The sequence below is a fragment of the Dasypus novemcinctus genome, chromosome 14 (assembly GCF_030445035.2).
Source record: "Dasypus novemcinctus isolate mDasNov1 chromosome 14, mDasNov1.1.hap2, whole genome shotgun sequence".
NCBI classification, from domain to species: domain Eukaryota; kingdom Metazoa; phylum Chordata; class Mammalia; order Cingulata; family Dasypodidae; genus Dasypus; species Dasypus novemcinctus.
Genome location: NC_080686.1, coordinates 61,614,899 through 61,637,167, shown reverse-complemented (window position 1 = coordinate 61,637,167; position 22,269 = coordinate 61,614,899). Strand labels below are relative to the sequence as shown.

Genomic DNA, 22,269 nt, shown 5'->3' with positions numbered 1-22,269 from the left:
CCTTTCTGGAAAACTATTTTGCAATACAGATCACAGACTTTAAAAATGTTAAAACCCACTAATAAGATATTCACAATTATGCAATCTTTCCTGAAGAATTAATCAAAACTGTCTTCAAAGATTTATGTAGAGACTTTCGTTTCTTTGAAAATCTGCAGACAAGGTAAATTTCCAAAAATCAGGGAGATGTTAATAAATTATGAACACGTATGATCTCTATCTCTTAAATGGCACAAATTCTAAAACATTTTGTTTCACATCAAAAATAGATACTTGTTTTTGCCTGAAACTACTTTATTTTGGGATGATGCTTCTGTGGCTATTTGTGGTACACTATAGAAATCTTGATTTATGGTAAACATTTAGGGTTTAAGCTGGCAGGAGGGATCGAGATTAAATTGTATCTGAATGGGTGAGAACTCAGGTAGGAGATAATGGCAAACTGGCTAGTATAAGGCCAGTCACATGGCCAGTGGGACAGAAACATATCCTAATTGCATATATAAAAGTTCTTTCCCCTGCAAAACATAATACTTGCCTGGACACACTGGCTGCAGGCAGTATACAAAGCGCAGATAAGTTCCTGACTCCAGGGCCACTCAGACCCACCCTCCCTCAGGCTGCAGCCTTCTCAAGGGCTCCACTAGACACACATAAAAGAAACTATTTTCTTTGTAGAAACCAAGGCTGAGTTCCCTTATACTAGGATGAGCTCCTCACAGTCCAAGAGATAAGAAACTTGACCAGATGCAAATCATAAATACAACTTTGTGAACAGTAAGAAATGTCTCTAAGCTGGAAGGAGTGGGTAGAAGGCTGTGTGGGCTGGAGCTTCCCCAAGCTATGGCTCAACGAACATCTCAAAATTAAAAAAAACCCAAAAGCCACTTAAACAAATATACATGAGACTTAATAATTAGGGTATTTGGAACAATTTGGAAATCCCCTGTCTTTAAGCTGATCAATGAGGTTAATTAACCATGTCCACTTAATACATATTTCCTATGACTAGGAGTTGGAAAATGATGAGTCTAACCCAAAATGTCAAATCTATAATTATATCACAATAGTATTAATGAAAAAATTATTTCATATATGGTAATTACCAGAGTCAAAAACAACATGTCAAAAAATAAATAAAACATGTCAAACTTTTTTCTATTAAGGCTCTTTGTACAATGAAATGCCACAGCTAGTCAATTCTGAGAACAGAGACTTACTCATTTGCAAACACTTTTTCCTTAAATTCATTTATTTTTACTTTCCCCTAATTCAACCATATTCTATTACAGATAATTAAATTTCCATTAAAGATCAATAAGTGTCAACTTAATATTCCACTGGGGGCGGCAGTTTTTATACTCTTTAATAAACAACACATACTAAATGGTAATTTGGAATCACAGTTACACATTTAATATGTGTGGAACATTTTAAATTATTCCTACTCTCGTGTTTTTTAGTAGACATGCTTCTTAAAACCACTCCCTGATCTTGGCTCTCCCTGTCAGAACTCTGTAACATCCTTGGTCGTGGTCATCCAGTTTTTCTAATAACTTTGTTATGTGCTGTAAAAGAATGGAAATGTGAGTATGTACTGTGTATGGTTTTGTGAATTCAGGGGACTTAAAGATATAACAGTTTTATCAACATTTGAAAATACTGGCACTTGATATCCTCTTAAGGAAAACTTGCCTCCAAATTTTAAGCTGGAAAGTCACTGGAATAACTTTAGAAAAATTACTACATGGCTTTTTAGGTTTTCAGTATGTATATTAAGAATTCTGTATAAATTGTTCATAATGTCTGTGCTGAGCTTCAAAACAACCAATAAAATCTGAATTATAAAAGGGAAAAAAAAAAGTCAGCCTATAATCCTGAGACAGACGCATTATACTATTGAATTTATCTACTTCTTGCTTATCTTTGTCCAAGAAGTTAATTCAAATATGGAAGGATAAAATAACAAACTTTAAACAAAACAGTGGGGAAAAAAGTTGTTGGAGGCTCCCCCCACTAGGTTTGCAATAATTAACAAGCTGTAACTCAGTTCCCCCTGATATGCATTGAGGAAAGACAAACCCCCAACCCTATAAGTCTATGTGTCCGAAAGCATAGCACTTCCCCAAAGGTTGAACAAAGAAACCACCAAATGGGAGTAAAGGGAGATAAAGACTTTACTCCCTACAGATCAAAGGAACACCAGCTCCTCCAGCTTCCAAGAAAACCAAACTCCCTAACCCACTACCCTCTAGCCATACAAGGGAAAATGTTCACCTCTAGGGCTTCCTATTGGCCCCTGCACCTCACTCAGACCCTCGATTCCCTCCCACTAAATATCATTTCCCTGCCTAGGAAAGTTCCGTATAAATTCAAATCCCCCCCGTTCCAGGAGTGGGAAGTCTATTCTTCAAACCCCCTCCATTGGGAGAGCGTCCCAATAAACTTTCTGCCTGCAATCAGTCTGTGTCGCAGTGAGTGCCTTTCTCCAACATTTAGTGCCAAAACCCAGGACTGGGGTCATGTTGAGACTGATTGACTAGTGAGGAATCTCCCCTCTGCCATGGCCGAACACCCATCCAACATCAGACATCAAATCTCGGCTGGGTGAGTTAAGAATTTCTCCACTGGAGGACCCTGCTGTCTCTCTCTCTCTCCTTTTCGTTGTCCAGGACAACCCACTGGGAAAACCTAGCATTAGGTCAGGATCCTCACCATTCCCCGAGGACCACAGTAGGCAGTATGCCTACGGCCTCATGGGAAAGAACCCCTTGGCTCCAAAGATGTCTGGCTCCAAGCATCATTTCCCATTTCCTTGGAGATATTTGACTGATTCGGGAATACCGTCTCACCCAGAATCTCCCGTGTCCTAGAGATCCTTTGCCTCACCCCAGCCACCTAAAATAGGGAATTCAATTCTGGCCCCATCAAAATCCACGCCTCTGGGCTATCTCCTTCATAACCTTAAAACTCTGTATCCAGATGGAGACATCAGACCTAAAAAGCTTGTTTTCTGTTCTACCTCCGAGTGGCTTCAATACAAACTAGACAATGAAAGGCAATGGCTGAAAAATGGCACTTACAATCTCCAAGTTCTCCAAGACTTAGAGAACTTTATCAGTGATCCATTAAGTTTAGGCATTCCTTTTCCTTCATTCCCTCCCTCTGCCAATCCTGTTCTTCCTACCAAATTCTTCTTTTACACCAGAAACTTCCTCATAAATCTTCCTCCCTATCACCTCCACCCCCTAAAACTTCTGAAAACTCCAAATTTGATCCCTCAGATAACAACCCCTCCCCCCCAAACCTCCTATATAAATTCTTCCAGGGTTACCTCTGGACTCACCCTGCAACCCTTCTTCCTCCCCCTTCGTCACTGCTGCCTTTTCCCCTCCTCATAGGTGCTTGCAGAGACTACCTCACCCTCCTTCTGCACTGTAGCCCTCCACCTCCATCAGCACACAGGCTTCTAACTCCACACAGATGCCAGCTCCTCTCTTACCCCTCTGGGAGCTGAAAGAATAGTCAGAGTACATGTTCCTTTCTTACTCTCAGATTTAAGCCAGATAGAGAACCAGTTGATATCTTTCTCTTCCAACGTCTACATCATTCTTTCCACCTGTCTATCCCCAGAAGAAAAAGAATGTATTTGTGGTTTACAGCCCAAACCTTTACAAATACCCTAAACCAACAAAATGCTGCCAACAGCCCTGTCAGAACCACAGCAGTCCCCTCAAAAAAAACTTAGCTGTAAATCCTCCACCTTTCAGAGTTACCAACAGACACTCCACTCCAGGCAAATACAAAAAAACCCACCAAGGCCATGCTTCAAAGGCAAAAAGCCTGGGCAATGAGCCAAGCAGTGCCCAAACCCACAACCTCCTCCAATGCCATTACCACTACACAAGCAAGAAATCTACTGAAGTCTGACTATTCCCAAGCCTCTCAAGGCAAAGGGCATCAGTTACTTAGACAGACCCAACCCCCGGCTTCCACCTCCCAGACCTTCTAAAACCAGCAAGAGATGATTAAAGGTACCCAGAAACTATGCAGACCCCCGCACCCATCTCCAAAGCAGAATCTCAGATAACTCTGATGGTAGCAGGTAAGCCAATTTCATTTCTTATTAATATGAAAACCACTTACTCTGCCCTTCCCAAAATCCCTAAACCCTTAACTCACTCCTCAATCTCAATGGTGAAAGTCAGTAGTTTCATAACCCATCTTTTACTGTATCCACTAAGAAGTCACCTGTTCACCCATCACTCCCTCCTCTGCTTCCCCTTTTTCTACCAAACTGTCAATCCTGAAATCTAAAATATCAAGTTCCTGTCATTGCTACCCATCACAAACCAGTCACAGTTCAACTCAAAAATCCTACCCATATCCCATTCAAAGCCCAATATCCTATCCCTCTTGCTGCCCTGCAAAATATCAAACCTACAGTTCTTCACCTCTTACACGTAAATCTTTGTTATTCCTAAGTGTACTCCAAAAAAGTAATAATCCAACATATATGTGTTAAATATTTGTCTATTTAAACTGCTGAGTTAAAGCTTAACTGCATTTATATTGCTCAAATATTCCTAACTGGTTGCTGATTACTAGTGAAAATATTTCCAAAAACAAGCTTGCATATTATAGACAACTCTGATTCCAGAAAAATCTTAAAAGTAGTAAAATAAAAAATGTGAAATAATAAAAACTTAAAAACAGCCATACCGAAAGAGTAAGAATTGTAAGTCAAACTGGTGAGCTTTATGTTACTGTTAATGTGTCTAATAAAATCATTATTCTAACAAGTTAAGTTTGCTTTGAAACAGTTTTCAAAGTTGTTTTGGGAACTTAAATATGGAAAATTTATAGAATGTGTTATTTTCTTTGTATTTAGGAAAAAGAAAGTAATTTTGGCCTAAAATAAAAAGATTGGTTATTAAGAAAATAAAATGCGGAACAAAACCTGAATGAATATAGAAAGTGCAGAAGGTGTGCCTAAAGTTGAATAAATTTTATTGGGTCTATCTATAAAGTTTTAAAACTTGTAATATCAAATGGTATACCGATAAAATTAAAATTTTGTTCCTTCTCTATTAAAATAACAAAATTCCCCTAATCAGTGGTCTGTTTTAGGAAAAGTTTACAAAAAATTTTTCTCCTGACTAATCAGTATACAATAAAAAAATCTTTTTATCAAAATAGCATCATATACTTTAACCCTATCATTTGCTTGGCTGTTTAAAAATAAATAAATAAATCTTTTCACTTTAAAAAAAAATAGTGTTCAAACCTGTCTTCTCAGAGTCAAGTCCTAAAAAATATCTTTCACACTGGGAAAAAGTGAATAATGCAATAGTTAAGTTCATTTGACATATTATAAATTGAATGAAAGTATTTAAAAGTGTTATGAAATTAAAAGGTATTCTTTAACCCTTCTTTAATCAAAGTAGTATCAGTAAAATGGTCATATGAATAATTAAAAGAGTGCATACAATTCCTGAAAATTTAAAAAATGTTTTAGCATAATATTAGATAAAGTATAATGTTATTAATCATGGCTTTAATTATTTTTTTTTAAATAGTATGTGTCACAGAAACAACGTCTCTGCCTAGAAAGCAATGCTTTAGCTCCTGTTCAACTGATATGCCCCACCTCCACTAAAGAAACAGCTCTATGGCTGCAGGAACAGTGACCAGTAAGAGGCGCTGGAAGTGGTGCATAATAGTAAATTATAATTAATTACTTAAATTATAATTAATTACTTAATTAAAGTAATACCACTGCTGTCTGCAGCAGCCCTAAATATTGCAAGTGTGTTACAAAATTAATATCTAGTTATGTCACTATGTTTGTTTTAAAACTTGATAAAGCTTTCTTTAGTATCTCCTTAAGCAAATCAACCCAGTCTGCATTCACCTTCACATAAAAAAGCCAACTGTGAACTTTAACAGCACTAATTTTAATAATGTGGATATCCATGTTCAAGTAGTTAATATGGAAACAACAGAATATTAGTGTTAAATGTTTTACTAATTGAGAATTTGAAAAAAAAAAGAGCAAATGAAATAAATGAATAATAGTACTTCTATCTGTGGAGCTCAGAATTATGTACTTTGAATATATTGATGATGAAATTTATACATGTCACCTTTGTGGTAGTAATCTGACATTGTCTTATAACATAAATTCATAATTTTGGATGCAGTAATATAATTCCCAGAAATCTATTCCATAATTTATTGATTTTATTTTTTGGTTGTGTTTTTATCCTACCTAAGTTATTAATTTTCAGTTTGTCTAGTTCTCTTGTTGTTATAAGAATAAAAGCATGTTTTTCTCAAAAAAAAAAAATGTTTTACTATTTTTCCTTGTACTTTTTCAAAGTAATGTAGTAAAATTATACAAATAAAACTATGAAAACACACGCACACACACAAAAAAAGCCAACTGTGGATTTTGCAGTGCTTCCCCAAAGCTATGTGCATGGCCCAACTATCTGTCCTGGCCAGGGTAGCAAAAAATCCAGCTGCCTAAAGAAAAGATAAAAAAAACAAAACAAAACACCTGTGGCTATAACCTTATTGATGATATTATATTAATCAGCAATCCTTTTTTTTTTTTTTTCAGAATTAAAAGAAGCACCAAAAACAATGGTATCTTAAGAGCCTGACAGGCAAACAATTAGGACAAGCTACAAAATCCTGACTGTCTATCACGTTCTTAAATGGTGTTTAGTTCAGTAAAACAAAAAACTGTACCCTCTGTTGTAACTAATGAAGTATAATATTTTCTCATATTATTGGAATACTGAAAACCCTTCATCCCTCATTTATATATCCCTCAGATATTAAAACCATTATATGTGTTAATCAGAAAAAGTTATGCATGGAAATGAGAGCCCCCCCAGCAGCCTGCTTTTAAAACAATAACACAGGCTCAAGCAGGAAGGGGGTGGATCTTACCCTGTGAACTGGATGTAGCCAGTAACAATATTGGCTTTGGGTGGAGTTTGTGGCAGAGGCAACTGTTTAAAACTTTGAGTTTTAGTCCCAATTGCCAGAAGAAACCAAGTGCAAGACAAGAACAATGAACTGTTGTGAGGTGCCTTCTGTGGAGAAGAGAAATCTGTGAAAGAACATCTGGAACGCCTGCCAACAGTGACAGCAGCTCATGAACAACATCCACGAGTGTCCATCGTGCTCACTCCAATGACTGTAACAATTACCTCACTGGATGAGACATACTGGACAAGCACAGACTCCAGTAGCACAAGGGCAAGTGGATTACATCGGTTCCCTCCCTCTCTGGAAAGGGACAAGGTATGCTTTCAGTGCTGCAGAAACTGCAACAGAACTCTTGTAACCTTGTAACCAAATCCTTACAACAATAAACTAAATTTAATCTACAAGTTTAAGTGCCAGCTGCTCCAAGCCCAAAAAGGAAAGCAGCAATAATTTGTAACTGTTGCCTATGCTTTAAACTATATAAACTGGGAAAAATGTGGTCCTTTTAATCACCGTACTGGTCTATGCAGCTCTGCTGGTTAGGAATCTTAAATCCATGCAAAATCACTCAAAAACACTTATAAAACCACAGTTAATAATTTAAAGTCTCCTATTCCAGCTAGAACTCTATGTATATAAACCCATCAAATCATGTTATTTCACTGTCTACCATTAATGCCATTAATGTTTAATGCTGAATGTATAATCTTATTATTCCTCGTAGACTCCTGGAGGCAATAACCTCACAGCACACCCTAAATTTCCTGGTTAACTCCTATCCTTAACCACAATTATAACTCTCATTCTCCTCCTTTCAGCAGGTCCACACATCTTCCATGCAATAACTCAGTTTATCCAGACAGCCATCCAAGATATCACCCATGATCATGTACATGATATTCTTCTGCTGCAAAAATACAGTGCCAGCCGCAGAGCCAGAAGCCAAAATATCTCAACGTCAAAAAAGGAACAATAACTAAATCCCACAACACTTTACCGCTCTCCACCCAAGCATATCAAAGAGTTGAGAATTTTAAGTCTCCCCTACCCCAATAACAGATAACCCCAAACCCCTACCCCTGTACCTAATCCAACAGGATGTACTAGGCACCTGTGCAATCATAAATAAAACATGTTCTTTTTACATTAACAGAACTGGTTAGACAAAAGAAAATCTTAAAGTCTTGAAAAAAGACACAGAAATCATTCAGAGAGCCCAAGATAGTAACTATGGAAATCAATCATGGCTATCCTCATTCCTCTGTTATTTTTCTTCACCCTTAAAATCAATCCTTTTACCCATTATAACACCATTACTGATAGTATTGCTGCTGCTGCTTCTTTTTAGTCCTTGTCTCTTACACCTTGTTGTCCCATCCATACACCAAATCGTACAATCAACAACGCAGAAATACGTAAAAGGTGTCATTCTGCTGCGTGAACAACAATGTCAACGCCTGCAGGACCTGAAACCAGAGCCCACTGTACAGGATGGAAGGGAACTTCTTTTCTCCACCCCTTGACAGCAGGAAGTAGCCAGATCGAGCCGACACCCCAAATCCCCTCGCCCTCCCATCCTGCCCAGTACCATATACCCCAATACTCAGGTCCCCCAATATATATATATAAACAAAAAGTTAGGAATGTTAGAGGTTCCCCCTCACTAGGTTTGCAATAATTAACAAGCTGTAACTCAGTTCCTCCTGATATGCATTGAGGAAAGACAAACCCCCACCCTTTAAGTCTATGTGTCCGAAAGCACAGTACTTCCCCAAAGGCTGAACAAAGAAACCACCTGGAAATGGGAGTAAAGCGAGATAAAGACCTTTACTCCCTGCAGATCAAAGGAACACCAGCTCCTCCAGCATTCCAAGAAAACCTAACTCTCTAACCCACTACGCTCTAGCCATACAAGGGAAAATTTTCACTTCTAAGGCTTCCTATTGGCCCCTGCACCTCAGTCGGACCCTCAACCCCCTCCCACCGAATATCATTTCACTGCCTAGGAAAGTTCTATATAAATTCAAATCCCCCCCCTTCCAGGAGTGGGCTGAAGTCTATTCTTCAAACCCCCTCCATTGGGAGAGTGTCCCAATAAACTTTCTGCCTGCAATCAGTCTCCATATTCCAGTGAGTGCCATTTTTCTCCAACAAAAGTAAAACACAAATAACTGACCAATACCAAGGAAAAACAGGTGGATTTCATGTATAAATACAAAGTAAGTATGATAAAGTTACATAAAATAGAATGGGTCAGGCTTTCCATTCTAGAACTTTAATAAAGACTTCTAATTCAACAATGAAAATTTATTCCACATTAAAACTTGGTCAGCAAAATCACAAGTCACTAAATGAATTATTTTCCAAGATAGGTAAGATGATAACTAGATAGATAGTAAACAGATAGATAAATAGACAAACAGACAAACAGAAAAGACAGAGGTTTAGAAAACTGTGAACAAAAGTACACAGGATTTTTACTTAGAGACCAAGTAGACAATTAAAATATATACCAATAACCTGAACAACAAATTTTCACATGTATCAAAAGACATTCCCTAAAAAATCTCTAAGATTTAGGTATATTTTGAAACTATAGGTCAAATACTAGAAGTTCCCAAACCAATAAACTAAGATATTAGGTTAGCAAGTAAGCCTTATAAAGTTATCTAAGAAAGAGAAGGTAAAATAACTATAGTTGTAAGAACATGATGAACAAATTATAATGACTGAAATACAGATTAAAGATATTTCTAGTCCAGTGTTGTGAATATAAATACACTTTTTAAAAATAGGATCTCTACTTGAAAAGAAAAATACTAATAAACATTGGGGCAAACTGAATAGGAAACTACAATAAGGGAAAAACATCGTCCCTGGAATACCTTTACTAAAACACTTAATACAAGAAGTTATAAATATAATATAAATAATATAATGAATAACGTAACAAAATTTACAACTATAAATGAAACTTTTATAAGAACAAATGGCATATATATCTATAATGTTAATTTTTCTTTCTCTTTTTTTTTCTTCATAAATTAGCACACACAAAAGCCAAAAAAGCAAAACAGAGATATGCAACTCAACTACTAGAAAAAGAGATACCTACCTTAATAACAGAAGGCATCTTGGAATTTAGATTATCATATGTAAAATGCAGACGAGTTCTAAAGGAACATTTGTACAATAAAGGATCCTGGTAAAATTCTATTTTACCACTGGCATTCCGCTTATCAAGACAAACAGTACAGTCAGAAAAATTAATAACCTTTCTCAGCACGAGATCAGTTGCTAAAAAGAAAGAAAACTATTTTAAGGAAAATTAAAGGAAAAAAAAGACAACTAGTATTATTTATTGTAACAAAGAGTAATAAAAATAATAATAGCAATAAATAAAATCATTTAATAAATGATGCTAACCCTAAGCAAAGAACTTCTCATTTATTATCAGATTTAAATCTTCCAACAAATAGTCATTTCCCAGCCTGCCATCCCCCCGATCCCTGGCAACCACTAATATGCTTAACTCTATGGATTTACCTATTCTTCATTTCATATAAACTGAATCATACAACATGTAATCTCCTTTCACTTAGGATAATGTTTTCAAGGTTCATCCATGTTTTATTCCTTTAATGGCACATACTTTATTCCTTTAATGGCACAACTTTTTTTAAGCAAGTGAATGAAAAGCAAAATTTAAGACAGTTAACTCTAAGAGGAGACAAAGAAATGAGATAAGGAAATCACACTGGTCAACATAAACTGCTGTTAAGGTATTAGTTATTCAGAAGGCAGGCGCTCGTTATATAGTGTTTTGTAGTAAATATGTCATTTAAATTCTTTTGTACATATCAAATGTTGCATTAAAATTTTTAAAAGGGAAATTAATAGTGTCTACCTCAGAGGGTTGAAGAAATAAAGATAATTAATGTAAAAGACTGAGCACTAGTCCTAGCCATTAATAAGCACTCAAGAAAAAGATGAGGGAAGCGGACTTGGCCCAATGGATAGGGCGTCCAGCCTACCACATGGGAGGTCCGTGGTTCAAATCCCAGGCCTCCTTGACCCATGTGGAGCTGGCCTATGCGCAGCGCTGATGTGCGCAAGGAGTGCCCTGCCACAAAGGGATGTCCCCCGCGTAGGGGAGCCCCACGCTCAAGGAGTGCACCCAGTAAGGAGAGCCGCCCAGTGCGAAAGAAAGTACAGCCTGCCCAAGAATGGCACCACACAAAAAGAAACACAGATTCCCAGTGCTGCTGATAAGGATAGAAGCGGTCACAGAAGAGCACAGCAAATGGACACAGAGAGCAGACAAAGGGGGAGGGGATAAATAAATCTTTTTTTAAAAAAAGAAAAAGATGAAATTATATTTGCTGTCTTCATCATCACCACCATCATGAACTTTCTATAGTATCATATCTGATTCTCACAAATACATTGGCAGGTTGGCAGTAGTGATAATTTTCATTTTACAAATGACTCACCAAAGGTTATACTAAATTGATGGTGAGGGAAAGACTCAAGGCAAGTTTCCCTAAGACCCACACCAGGACTCCTTCTAATTCACTGTAACAAATTTCCCAAAGTAATATTTGCATTACTTCTATATTAAAACTAAAAATGAAATTTCTTCCCCTAATACATCAACACATGAGAATGCTTTTCCACATGTAATATGAGAGCTGCCCAATTCATGAACCATACATTGCTCAAATGGTCTTCAATAAAAAATAAAAAATTAAAATATTTTAAAAATGCCAACTCAGATCTCAACCCTGCAGTAGCCAGTTCTGATTTCTCTTTTTTTTTTTTCAATTTCTATCTTCCATAGTCATTTGGTCTTCTTAAAGAATGTTGCTTTCCACAGACGATAAGAGTGAGATATAAACAACATACAAAAGCTATGCTTGTATCTTTACATACACTCTTATTTATGCATCACACAGATCAGGATTCTTCTCCATTTTTAAAATATGAATACTGAAGCTTGAAGAAAATACAAAAACAAACTTGTTTTCCAATTCTGCTAGTTGCATGACTTAACATAGTTAAGTAATCTTGAGATTCAATGTCACTTTGCTTTAGTCCTTTTTGAATTAGGAATTGAGATGAATAAATATATGACTAAATGAATAAGAAATAAATATGATATCACCACTTATGGCATTGTTATGAGAATTACAGAAAATGAATGTAAATAATAATAGCAGATCTCATTTCCTGAGCATTGACTATATGCAGGTACTTTTATATAAGTTCCTTCAATGCACTAAACTTATTTAATGAAATAATCTATAAGGAAGGCTTTATTTTATCCCATTATACAAATAAGGAAACTGAGAAACAAACAGAAAAGTGAAGTGATCCACCCAAGGTCATACATACACCTACTAAGAGGGAAAGCAAGATTCAACTCAGGCAATCTGACTTCAGTGCCAGCACTTTTAGGAAATACATAGCAAGGTAAATCACAAATAAAAGATGCTCACAATAGTCCTTCTACTATAGTTTCCAAATATACCCCACTATATATCAATGAAGTTATATATCAATGACTGTTAAGCAGAGGCAGTGTTTATCTCCTTCACAACTATATTTTCAATGCTTACCATTGTGCTTATCAAGTAAAAATAAATAAAATAGTAATGATAAATGGTAGTTATAAAAATTATATTATTATTTAATAGCTCTTTTAGATAAACAGAAGAATGCAGCAACACTAACAGTTAAGGCTCCCGGACTAGTTAACTAAAAATTTCAAATACACTCTTGAATATACAAGGCTAAAACATAAATCAAATGCATTTTTTATTATTACTAAGCTATGCAAAAGCAACATGTTCCATTTCTACCTTCAAAATCATTAAAAAGTTAAACTAAATATCATTTCATTTTTATTGGTACAATATATAGCATTTAAAATTATTATACATCATATGTGAAAAAATCAAGTCACAAGTAACCAAGAATAATAAAGAATATTAAAGACGAGTCTTGGATTCCTTAATCATATCGTCTATTAACCTAGTGTACTTGTTTGCTAAATTTTGTCTATGTTCATTTTTCCATGGGGAAGGTATAAAGTTTCATTAGATTTATGAAAGAGCCCAAAAATTTTTAATAATCAGACCAACTGTTTCAATTACAGGAAAATGTACAACTACTCTCAACATTTACTCACCAGATATATCCATGAATGCACGATCCCATAATTCACCTACTGTATAGCACTCTGCAGAAGTAATATTGACTGAAAGAACAATATCATCTTCAACATATTTTAATATGAGATTATTTATAACAATATTTACATTATTTACAACTCGTCTGATGAGGCTCTGAACATAACCTATAAAAGGGAAGAAAAGAGATTCAATTAGACATAAATTTATTGATAATTATTTCTTAAAATGTTATTGAACATTTTCACCAACATGTAGGTGAAAAGTAGGTGTTATTAAGCATATTGTACAAAAAGAAAACTAAAGCTCAGATAGGTTAAGAGGCTTGCAAAGGTGACATGGCTAACAAATAGCAGATTCAGCCCAAAAGAAATCATTACCAATAAGTTCTATACAATGTGTTCATATACTGAGAGAAATCACAAAGATCAACCCTAATAACATAATGCTAGATCCCAAACAATGATTATATTACAAGTACTGTGTCTGATTTCTGCCTATCTTATGAACATTTTCCCAAACAAAACACTGTGACTATATGCTGATTATGACAAACGGTTGAAGAAGATTAGAGGAGCTTTAATTTAGTTACTTAAACTTGTTTTTAAACCAGCTACCCTCACCTCTTTCTACTTTATAATAGCCATAAAAACACTTAAATGTTAGGCCTGAGGGAAGAAAGAAAGAAGAAATGTTACTATCATAATGAACTCAACTATTTCTGCTTACCGATATACCAATATACAATACTGAAACAGAGTAGGGGGGAGAATATGAACAAGGAAAAGAAGACAAGAGCTACAGAAAGAGAAAAAAAGACAAAAGGAAAAATTACAGGAGGAAAGAAATTGCATGAAAGCAGAATGAGAAGACAGGAAAATAAAGAAAATATGGAGGGAAGCGGACATGGCTCAACTGATAGAGATCCATCTACCATATGAAGGAGGGTCCAGGGTTTGATCCCCAGGGCCACTTGACCCATGTGGCAAGCTGGCCCACCCACAGTAGAGCTGCGTGCAAGGAGTGCCATGCCACACAGGGACTCCCCCGGGGAAAGGGTGCCCCACATGCAAGGAGTGCGCCCTGCAAGGAGAGACACCCCACATGAAAAAAAAAAGCACAGCCCACCCAAGAATGGTGCTGCACACATGGAGAACTGACGTAGCAAGATGATGCAACAATAAGAAAAAAAGAGATGCAGTTTCCCAGTGCCAGCGGATAATGCAAGCAGACGCAGAACACACAGCGAAGGGACACAGAGAGCAGACAACGGGGAGAAGGGGAGAGAAATAAATAAATCTTTAAAAAATAATAAAATAAAATAAAGAGATACAGAAGGTTAATAGTGAACCTTCTTTTTCTCTAAACCTTGCAGAGAGTTGCCAAAAATCTTTTTTTTTTTTTTTTTTTTTAGGAGGTACAGGGGAATGAACCCAGGACCTGGTAGCTGAAAAGCAGGCATTCAACCACTGGAGCCATATCAGTTATCCAAAAATCTTTTTTAAATTTCATGTTTGCAGCGGCTTGGAGCTATGTACCCCAGAAAAACATTGCCCTTAATCTTAATCCATTCCTTTGGATCTGAACCCATTGTAAATGGAACTTTTTTTTTCCTTAAAGATAAACCTCATTATTTTAAGATTCCAAATAAAGATTAATGTACTGTTACCACTCTCTATTTCTTTCACTGAAATATCATTATAAAACAAATTTCTGTCTAATACAAACATTTGTTCTTCACAGAGATTTTAACAAAATTGGTTATGAGGAAAAGAAAATAATAGGATAGTTCATTATGTCCAAATTTGACTGATGGTGTTCATGACTTAAATGACCTAAGAGAAAACCAGTTATAGTTTTGATTCTTTCTGTCACTGAGATAATGCATTAAACCTCCAAATCAGAAATCCACCTAGAAGGTTATTAATTGCAGGTCTAGCTGAGCAGAGGGAAAAACAAGTGTAGAAAGCTGGTTCCTATGCTGGGTCTCTCTTGAGGTTCAGACCACGGGATCTGGACTTCATTCAGTAAATGGGACTTTTTTTAGGAGGTACCAGCAATTGAACCCAGGACCAAATATATGGAAAGCAGGCACTCAACCGCTGAGCTATACCTGCTCCCCAGTAAATGGGACTTTTTGATGGGCTTACTTTAGTGAAAGTGTGCCCCAACTGAATAAGGATGAGTCTTAATCTTATTACTGGAGTCTTTTAAAAGCAGAATGAAATTCAGACACATAGAGAGAAAGCTACTGGAAAGCTGCAAGTCAATGGAACCCAGAGAAGTCAGGAGAGGTCGCCATGTGCACTGCCATGTGAAAAAAAAGCAAAGAACTGACAGCCAGCCCCAAAACACCAATCTTCTGCGAGAAAGCACACCTTGATCAATGATTTTGGACTTCTCCTAGCCTCAAAACCATGAACCAATAAATTCCTCTTGTTTAAGCCAATCCATTGCATGTTACTTGTTTTAGCAGCCAGGAAACTAAAACAATGCTTTTGCGGAATACTTCATGATCTCAGAAGTCTCTCACATAATAATAATGGATACATTATTGAGGAATTTAATTAGAAATATTTTTTTAAATTAAACAAACAGCATAAGAAAGGAACAATGAGAATAGGTTAAAACTTCCCACTTTATTAAAATGTATCCCCCACTAAAAAAATTATGTAAAAGCTAATTAAATGTTACCTATCTCTTGAAATAACCGTAGCCTTGTACTCTTTAAGCCAGATCTTTCTTGAACAAAACAGAATCAACTACTTTCATTAGCTGCTGGCATTGTTAACACCTACACTAAGGCTTATTTAAATCTATTCACCTAGAGCATATTTGCAAAAACCAGCTCCTTCATCCATTCTCAATGGACGCAAACAGGAAAGAAATGTAATGAAATGATGAAGTCACAATTCTTGACCTAGGAGGCAACAGGGTTTTCAGTTTATCTGTACTCCAAATATTTCCAAAAAGTACTTGAGATGACTTACAATTACAAGCACAGATTACTGCAAATCTAAATCCCTACAATGTGCATGTATGTATATGTATGTACGTATATGCATATGTAGGCATACAAAGGTAAGGAGTTATAAGGGTAAGGAGAAAAAAGGATAGGGATAATTTTATGACAAAACCAAGAAAAAGGAAACTATGCAATGTAACAGAAAAAGTAGTAAATTCAAAAGAAAATGAGTAACTATCTAATAAGAAATACACCAGTTAATTAGGAGACCATGAATAAAGTGAAGAACAATTCCATTTAAAGTCATTTTAGAATATAATCCAACATCAAAAAGACAAGTAACCCAATTAAAACATGGGCAAAGGGCTTGAAGACATTTCTCCAAAAAGGATATGAATGGCCAATAATCATATGAAAAAAATGTTCAGCATCATTAGCCATTAGGGAAATGCAAACCAAAACTACACTGAGATACTACTTCACATACACTAAAAGGGCTTTAATAAAAAACAGAAATATCAAGAGTTGGAAAAGATGCAAAGAAATTGGAAAACTAATACTTATTGGGAATGCAAAGCAGTACAGCTACTGTGGAAATAGGCAGTTCACCAAAAAGTTAAATATAGAATTACCATGTGACCAGCAATCCCACTTCTAGGTATATACCCAAAGAAAGTGAAAGCAGGGTTTCAAACAGATAGATTTACACCAGTGTCCACAGCAGCATTATTCATAACAGCCAAGAGGTGGAAATGAATCCAAGTGTCCATCAACAAATGAATGGATAAACAAATCGTGGTACATACACTCAAAAGAACATTGTTTGGCCATAAAAAGGAATGAAAATCTGAGGCATGCTACAACATGGATGAACCTTATACGGAGTGAAATAAGCAATGTACATAAGGACAAATATTAAATGATGTCATTGATATGAGATATCTAGAAGTAGCAAATTCACAAGAGAACATAGGTTAGAGGTTATCAGGGGACTGAGAAGGGGAAGAGGAAGTTTTTGCTTCATGGGTATAGAGTGTTTACAAATAAAAACTAATTTTAAAAGATTTCAGAGAACATACAAAAGTAGCCCACAAATGACTACTTCTCAAAATGACCTTCAAAAAAAGCCAAAAAAGTATAAAACTGAATAATCTAGCTATCTACCTTAGAAGGAGCCTCACTTTGAAGAGAGATAAAGTACAGAGAATACTGAGGAAAGCATGAATGAATAAATAAATAAATGAAATGTTCTTAATCTCTCTCTAAACAAGAATTGTCGGCATACCTTACAGGATGTGCTAAACCAACAACTCAAAACCATTATTACTGGCATTAAATGGACTTCCAGGAAGATGGCACACTAGAAAGACAAGGGACTCTTTTCCTTCAGAAAAATAGCTAGAGGATAGGCTGAAAAAGCCTGGAAAAAGATCTACTAGGGTTTAGGACACCAGGCCAAGGCTGGACAACACCCAGAAGAGAAAGGGACAAAGGAGGAGAATCACGAGGACAGAACTGTGAGCTGAAGCCAGCGGCCGCTGTTGCCGGCACCCTCCCCCACACTAAAGACATTTCAGCATTCTCCCGCCAATGGGAGTGCGGCTACAGACAAAGAGGGCTCCAGGGATCCGCCACTCCAGGAAAGAGGAGAGAGAGGGACATAGCCTAAGGCTAACTCAGCTTTTGACTGACAAGTTTGGTCTGCTGTGTCCAGGACTTCTTCCAGGCCAGGTGGAGTGTTTGCCTTGGGAGCCGACAAGGGGTTAAAAATATACAACCCTCCCAATCTCCTCTATTAAATGGGACTGATGGTTGAGGACTCAGAGGGGAGTGGAATTATTTCCTACCTGGGAAAAGGGAGGGGGCTGCCAACAAAGGATGGAGAACTGGCTCTGAGAAAGTTTGAATTACAAGGCTCTTAGCTTCCAGGCAGGAAACTCTATCAGACTGATGTGGTCTGTTCTGCAACAAATACACACAGCCCAGGCACTGAACTGAGAGCTGCCAAAAGGCGCCATCTGCTGGCAGACCATGGAAGTGCATGTGAGAAAACTTATGAGAGAGAGAGGCTTTTTTCAGTCTTTATAGCTTCCTTCCCCAACGCCCTAAGAAGCAGGTCTGCAACCAAATACTGGATCCAGAGCCCAGTTTTGAGCAACTACCAGGGACCATTCTAACAATCCAGGTCAAGCCAAGAATCAAAGAGCAGTGATAACACACAGTCTCCTGCCATTAAATTCCTACAAAAGAAAAAGAAATGGAATATCTGAGTAAACTACATCCTAATCAGATGCCTAGGACATCAGAAAAAATTAGAAGCCATACTGAGAAAATGGAAAACATTACCCAATAAAAGGGATATATCAAAGCATTAAATGAAGGCCCAAGCTGAAATATCATTAACTAAAAGAAAGTAAGTTGTGCCAGTCTGATATTAATGATGAATTCCAAAAGGAAATACTGATTATGTTTGTACCCTGGTCAGTTCCTCTGGGCTCGTGATACCCTTTGATTGTATTAAATGTAGAGTTTTCACTTTTACTTGATTAAATTAAGATTAGGGCTTTGATTCAGCCACATCAGCAAAACGTTGAGTCTCCACCCCCTTGGTGGGTGGACATTCACACAGAAAACGACATGGCAGAGGAGAGGGCTTAGTTTTTTGATGCTAGAGAGAGCAGAGCAGTTGAGCCCAGAAAGAGATGAGCCCCAGGAAGAGAGATGAGTCTTATGCTAGCCTACAGCTGAGATAGGAAGAAGCTGGGACCATGGAGCCTTAAGAGGAAGAGGAAGAGGAAAGGTGAACCCTCGCAGAAACTAGCACCCATCTTGCTCCAGCACGTGGCAACAGACTTTGATGAGGGAAGTAACTTACTGTTTATGGCCTTGTGACTGTAAGCTCTACCCCAAATAGATGCCCTTTATAAAAGTCAAAAGATTTCTGGTACTTTACAACAGAACCCCTTTGACTGACTAGTACAAAAGTATTCTTCAAATTAGAGAGGTTCAAACTTTTCTGACTACTCCCTACAAGAAAGATTATATCCTAACCCAGCACATGCATATATAGAAGTTACTAACATTTACAACATGCCAGATGCTATGAGGTTTTCTATTTTATGCCATATGTATTTTTAAATACTTGCGATGACCCATTAGAGCTTTCACAATGCACTAATTGATTAGGATCTACAGTCTGAAAAAGACTGTTGTATATACCAGGAATGGTGATTCAAAGAGGATGTGTGATACTGACTTGTAGTCTTTCCTTTTACATAGCCACCCCATATATTAAGGGGTATATAACTGTCTATTGGCAGCATCAAAACTTGTCTCTGTTCAAAAACTCCAGAATTATTACTACATATCCTGGAAAAAATAACCTTGTTCTAAAATATTTCAAGAGTAGGAATTACACATTTCCCCATCTCTAACATGAATGACCTTAAAACAGTTCCCAGGAAGGATAAGGTTATCAGAAAATGAGTCCTCAAATAGCATATGAGTTAAACTTTAAATAAAAAGATTTAGGGGAGTGGGTGGAGTGAGAGTAGATCAGTGGTTGAGCTACACCCACTGCTTCACATGTACAAGGTCCAGGTTCAATCTGCAGTACCTCCTAAAAATATATTTTTTACCATTATCTAACTGCATTCTTGAATCACCATTTTGTTTAGGCAAAATTAAGTTTAGTTGCTCTGTCTCCAGAAATTGGCCAATAGGTTTAGTTATTTCTTAAAGCAACTACTTAGTTGTGATTTTTTTTAAGACTTTTTTTTTTCTCTCCCCTAATCTCCCCTCAGTTGTCTGCTCTCTGTGTCCATTCACTGTGTGTTCTTCTGTGACCGCTTTTATCTTTATCAGTGGCACTGGGAATCTGTGTTTCTTTTTGTTGCATCATCTTGTTGTGTCAGCTCTCCGTGTATGCGGCACCATTCTCGGGCAGGTTGCACTTTCTTTCGCACTGGGCGGCCCTCCTTACAGGGCTCACTCCTTGCACGTGGGGCTCCCCTATGTGGGGGTCACCCCTGCATGGCAGGGCATTCCTTGTGCACATCAGCACTGTACATGGGTCAAGGGTCCCAAGATCCTGGGGTTTGAACCGCAGACCTCCCATGTGGTAGGCAGACACCCTGTCTATTGGGCCAAGTCCGCTTCCCACTTAGTTGTGATTTATGTCAGCATAAGAGTATACAAGCCTTGGGAGGTGGATGTGGCTCAAGTAGTTGAGCGCCTACTTCCCACATGGGAGGTCGTGGATTTGGCCCCCAGTGCCTCCTTAAAAACAAAAACAGGGAAACGGACTTTGGCCCAGTGGTTAGGGTGTCCGTCTACCATATGGGAGGTCCGCGGTTCAAACCCCGGGCCTCCTTGACCCGTGTGGAGCTGGCCATGCGCAGTGCTGATGCGCACAAGGAGTGCCGTGCCACGCAAGGGTGTCCCCCGCGTGGGGGAGCCCCACGCGCAAGGAGTGCGCCCATGAGGAAAGCCGCCCAGCGTGAAAAGAAAGAGCAGCCTGCCCAGGAATGGCGTCGCCCACACTTCCCGTGCTGCTGACGACAACAGGAGCGGACAAAGAAACAAGACGCAGCAAATAGACACCAAGAACAGACAACCAGGGGAGGGGGGGGGAATTAAAATAAATAAATCTTTAAAAAAACAACAACAACAACAACAAGCAAACAAACAAAAATGGCAATTCAGGGGAGCCAATGTGGCGTGGTGGTTGAGCCCAGCTTCCCACACATAAGAGTTCCTGGATTCAACTACCCACCCTGGTACCTAAAAATCAAAACAAAACAAAACAAACAAAAGTAAACAAGTCTTACTGTTAGTTATGAGAAAAGCACATGTTAATCTAAAAGCTACATCAAGTTATTAGGGTAGAACACAATTCTCTTTACACACTAAAAATAGGAATTTGCCCTATTCTAAAGCTAACTCTCCCAATTCTGATATCAATATAAATTCTAATATATGCTCTAAAGAATAAAAGTCTGGGACCCATTCTGAATACATACAAGTTTGTCCATAAAAATCAGTAAGTAACATATTTTTCTCGAAGTTCTTAGGAGAAAAAGAAAAATGTAACAAAAATAACAAGTCAAACCTAAAAGTGACTATTTTTTGTCAAGATACTGACCGAGAGAGAGGCCAATGCTTCTATACCATGAATTGGTATTGGATGTGTTTGAGGGGATATGCAATCAGAAATTTGGAGGGGTAAACAGGTTGCCCATTTAATAAATAATATTGCTACAATCTAAATTAATTTTCCAGGGCATTTTTCCAAGGAGTTAATTAGTAAGAAAAGATTTAGGAAGTTCTAGAATTGTCACACTACTCTAAGCAGAACTGGAAATGCTCAAAAGTAAAACCCCTTCCTCTGACATCTTCTTCAAGTTGTAACAATTATTCTATTCTAGAGCCAAAAGTATTACCAATACCTGTAAGGATGAGTTCTGAATAATACAAAGCATCAGAACTAACACTGATAGAATATTAATTAAAAACATTCAATTCAAATGTAATTTAGAAGATATGTTTGAGGGAAAGAAACTAGGTTCGTTCTTAAAAGCAGATGTTGCTAGAAGACTGCTAATTTTTATTAACTAGGTTAAAAAAACAGCAGAAAGCTTACAAGCCTTTGGCACAGAAAATAAATGTCTGCCAGTATCAACTGTACCTAAAAAAAGATGTGACTAACAGTGAAAATAAAAGAAAAAAAAAAAAAAGACATGACTAATAGATAAAACCAAAAGAGAAGTGACTGATAATCCCTAACTGAGAAAGGGCAACAATGCATTTTACCTAGAGCAGACACAGTTGAGTCTTTTTTTTTTCCTTCATGAAATATTTACCAAGGAACTATTGTTTGCAAGCCACTGTTCCAGGTATATAAAAATTTCAGGAAAAGAAAGAAATGATATACTAGGTCCTTTCCAGTTAAAAAAGTTTATGATTCCATTCATGAATTTTACGGCTTCCAAAAATTCAAAACAATCTAGTATCTTTTCTCCACTTATCATGTCAAGGGAAACAAAGAGACCATGAGTAGGAAATCAAAAGCCAATCGATGCTTAGAGAGGTTGTAAGAAAAAATTTCAAGGA

General features: G+C 37.2%; 1 protein-coding gene across 4 annotated transcripts in view; it reads right to left on the bottom strand.

Annotated features, from left to right (window-relative positions):
• Positions 1-22,269, bottom strand: part of VPS13B (vacuolar protein sorting 13 homolog B) — a 1,042,333-nt gene that overhangs the window by 961,359 nt on the left and 58,705 nt on the right. For all 4 annotated transcript variants that reach the window (XM_071207936.1, XM_071207935.1, XM_058275777.1 and 1 more), the window contains 2 exons: positions 13,193-13,360; positions 10,118-10,299 (listed from right to left, as the gene is read on the bottom strand). In XM_071207936.1, the coding sequence (XP_071064037.1) occupies positions 10,118-10,299; positions 13,193-13,360 (350 nt within the window). The remainder of the gene's footprint in view (positions 1-10,117; positions 10,300-13,192; positions 13,361-22,269) is intronic.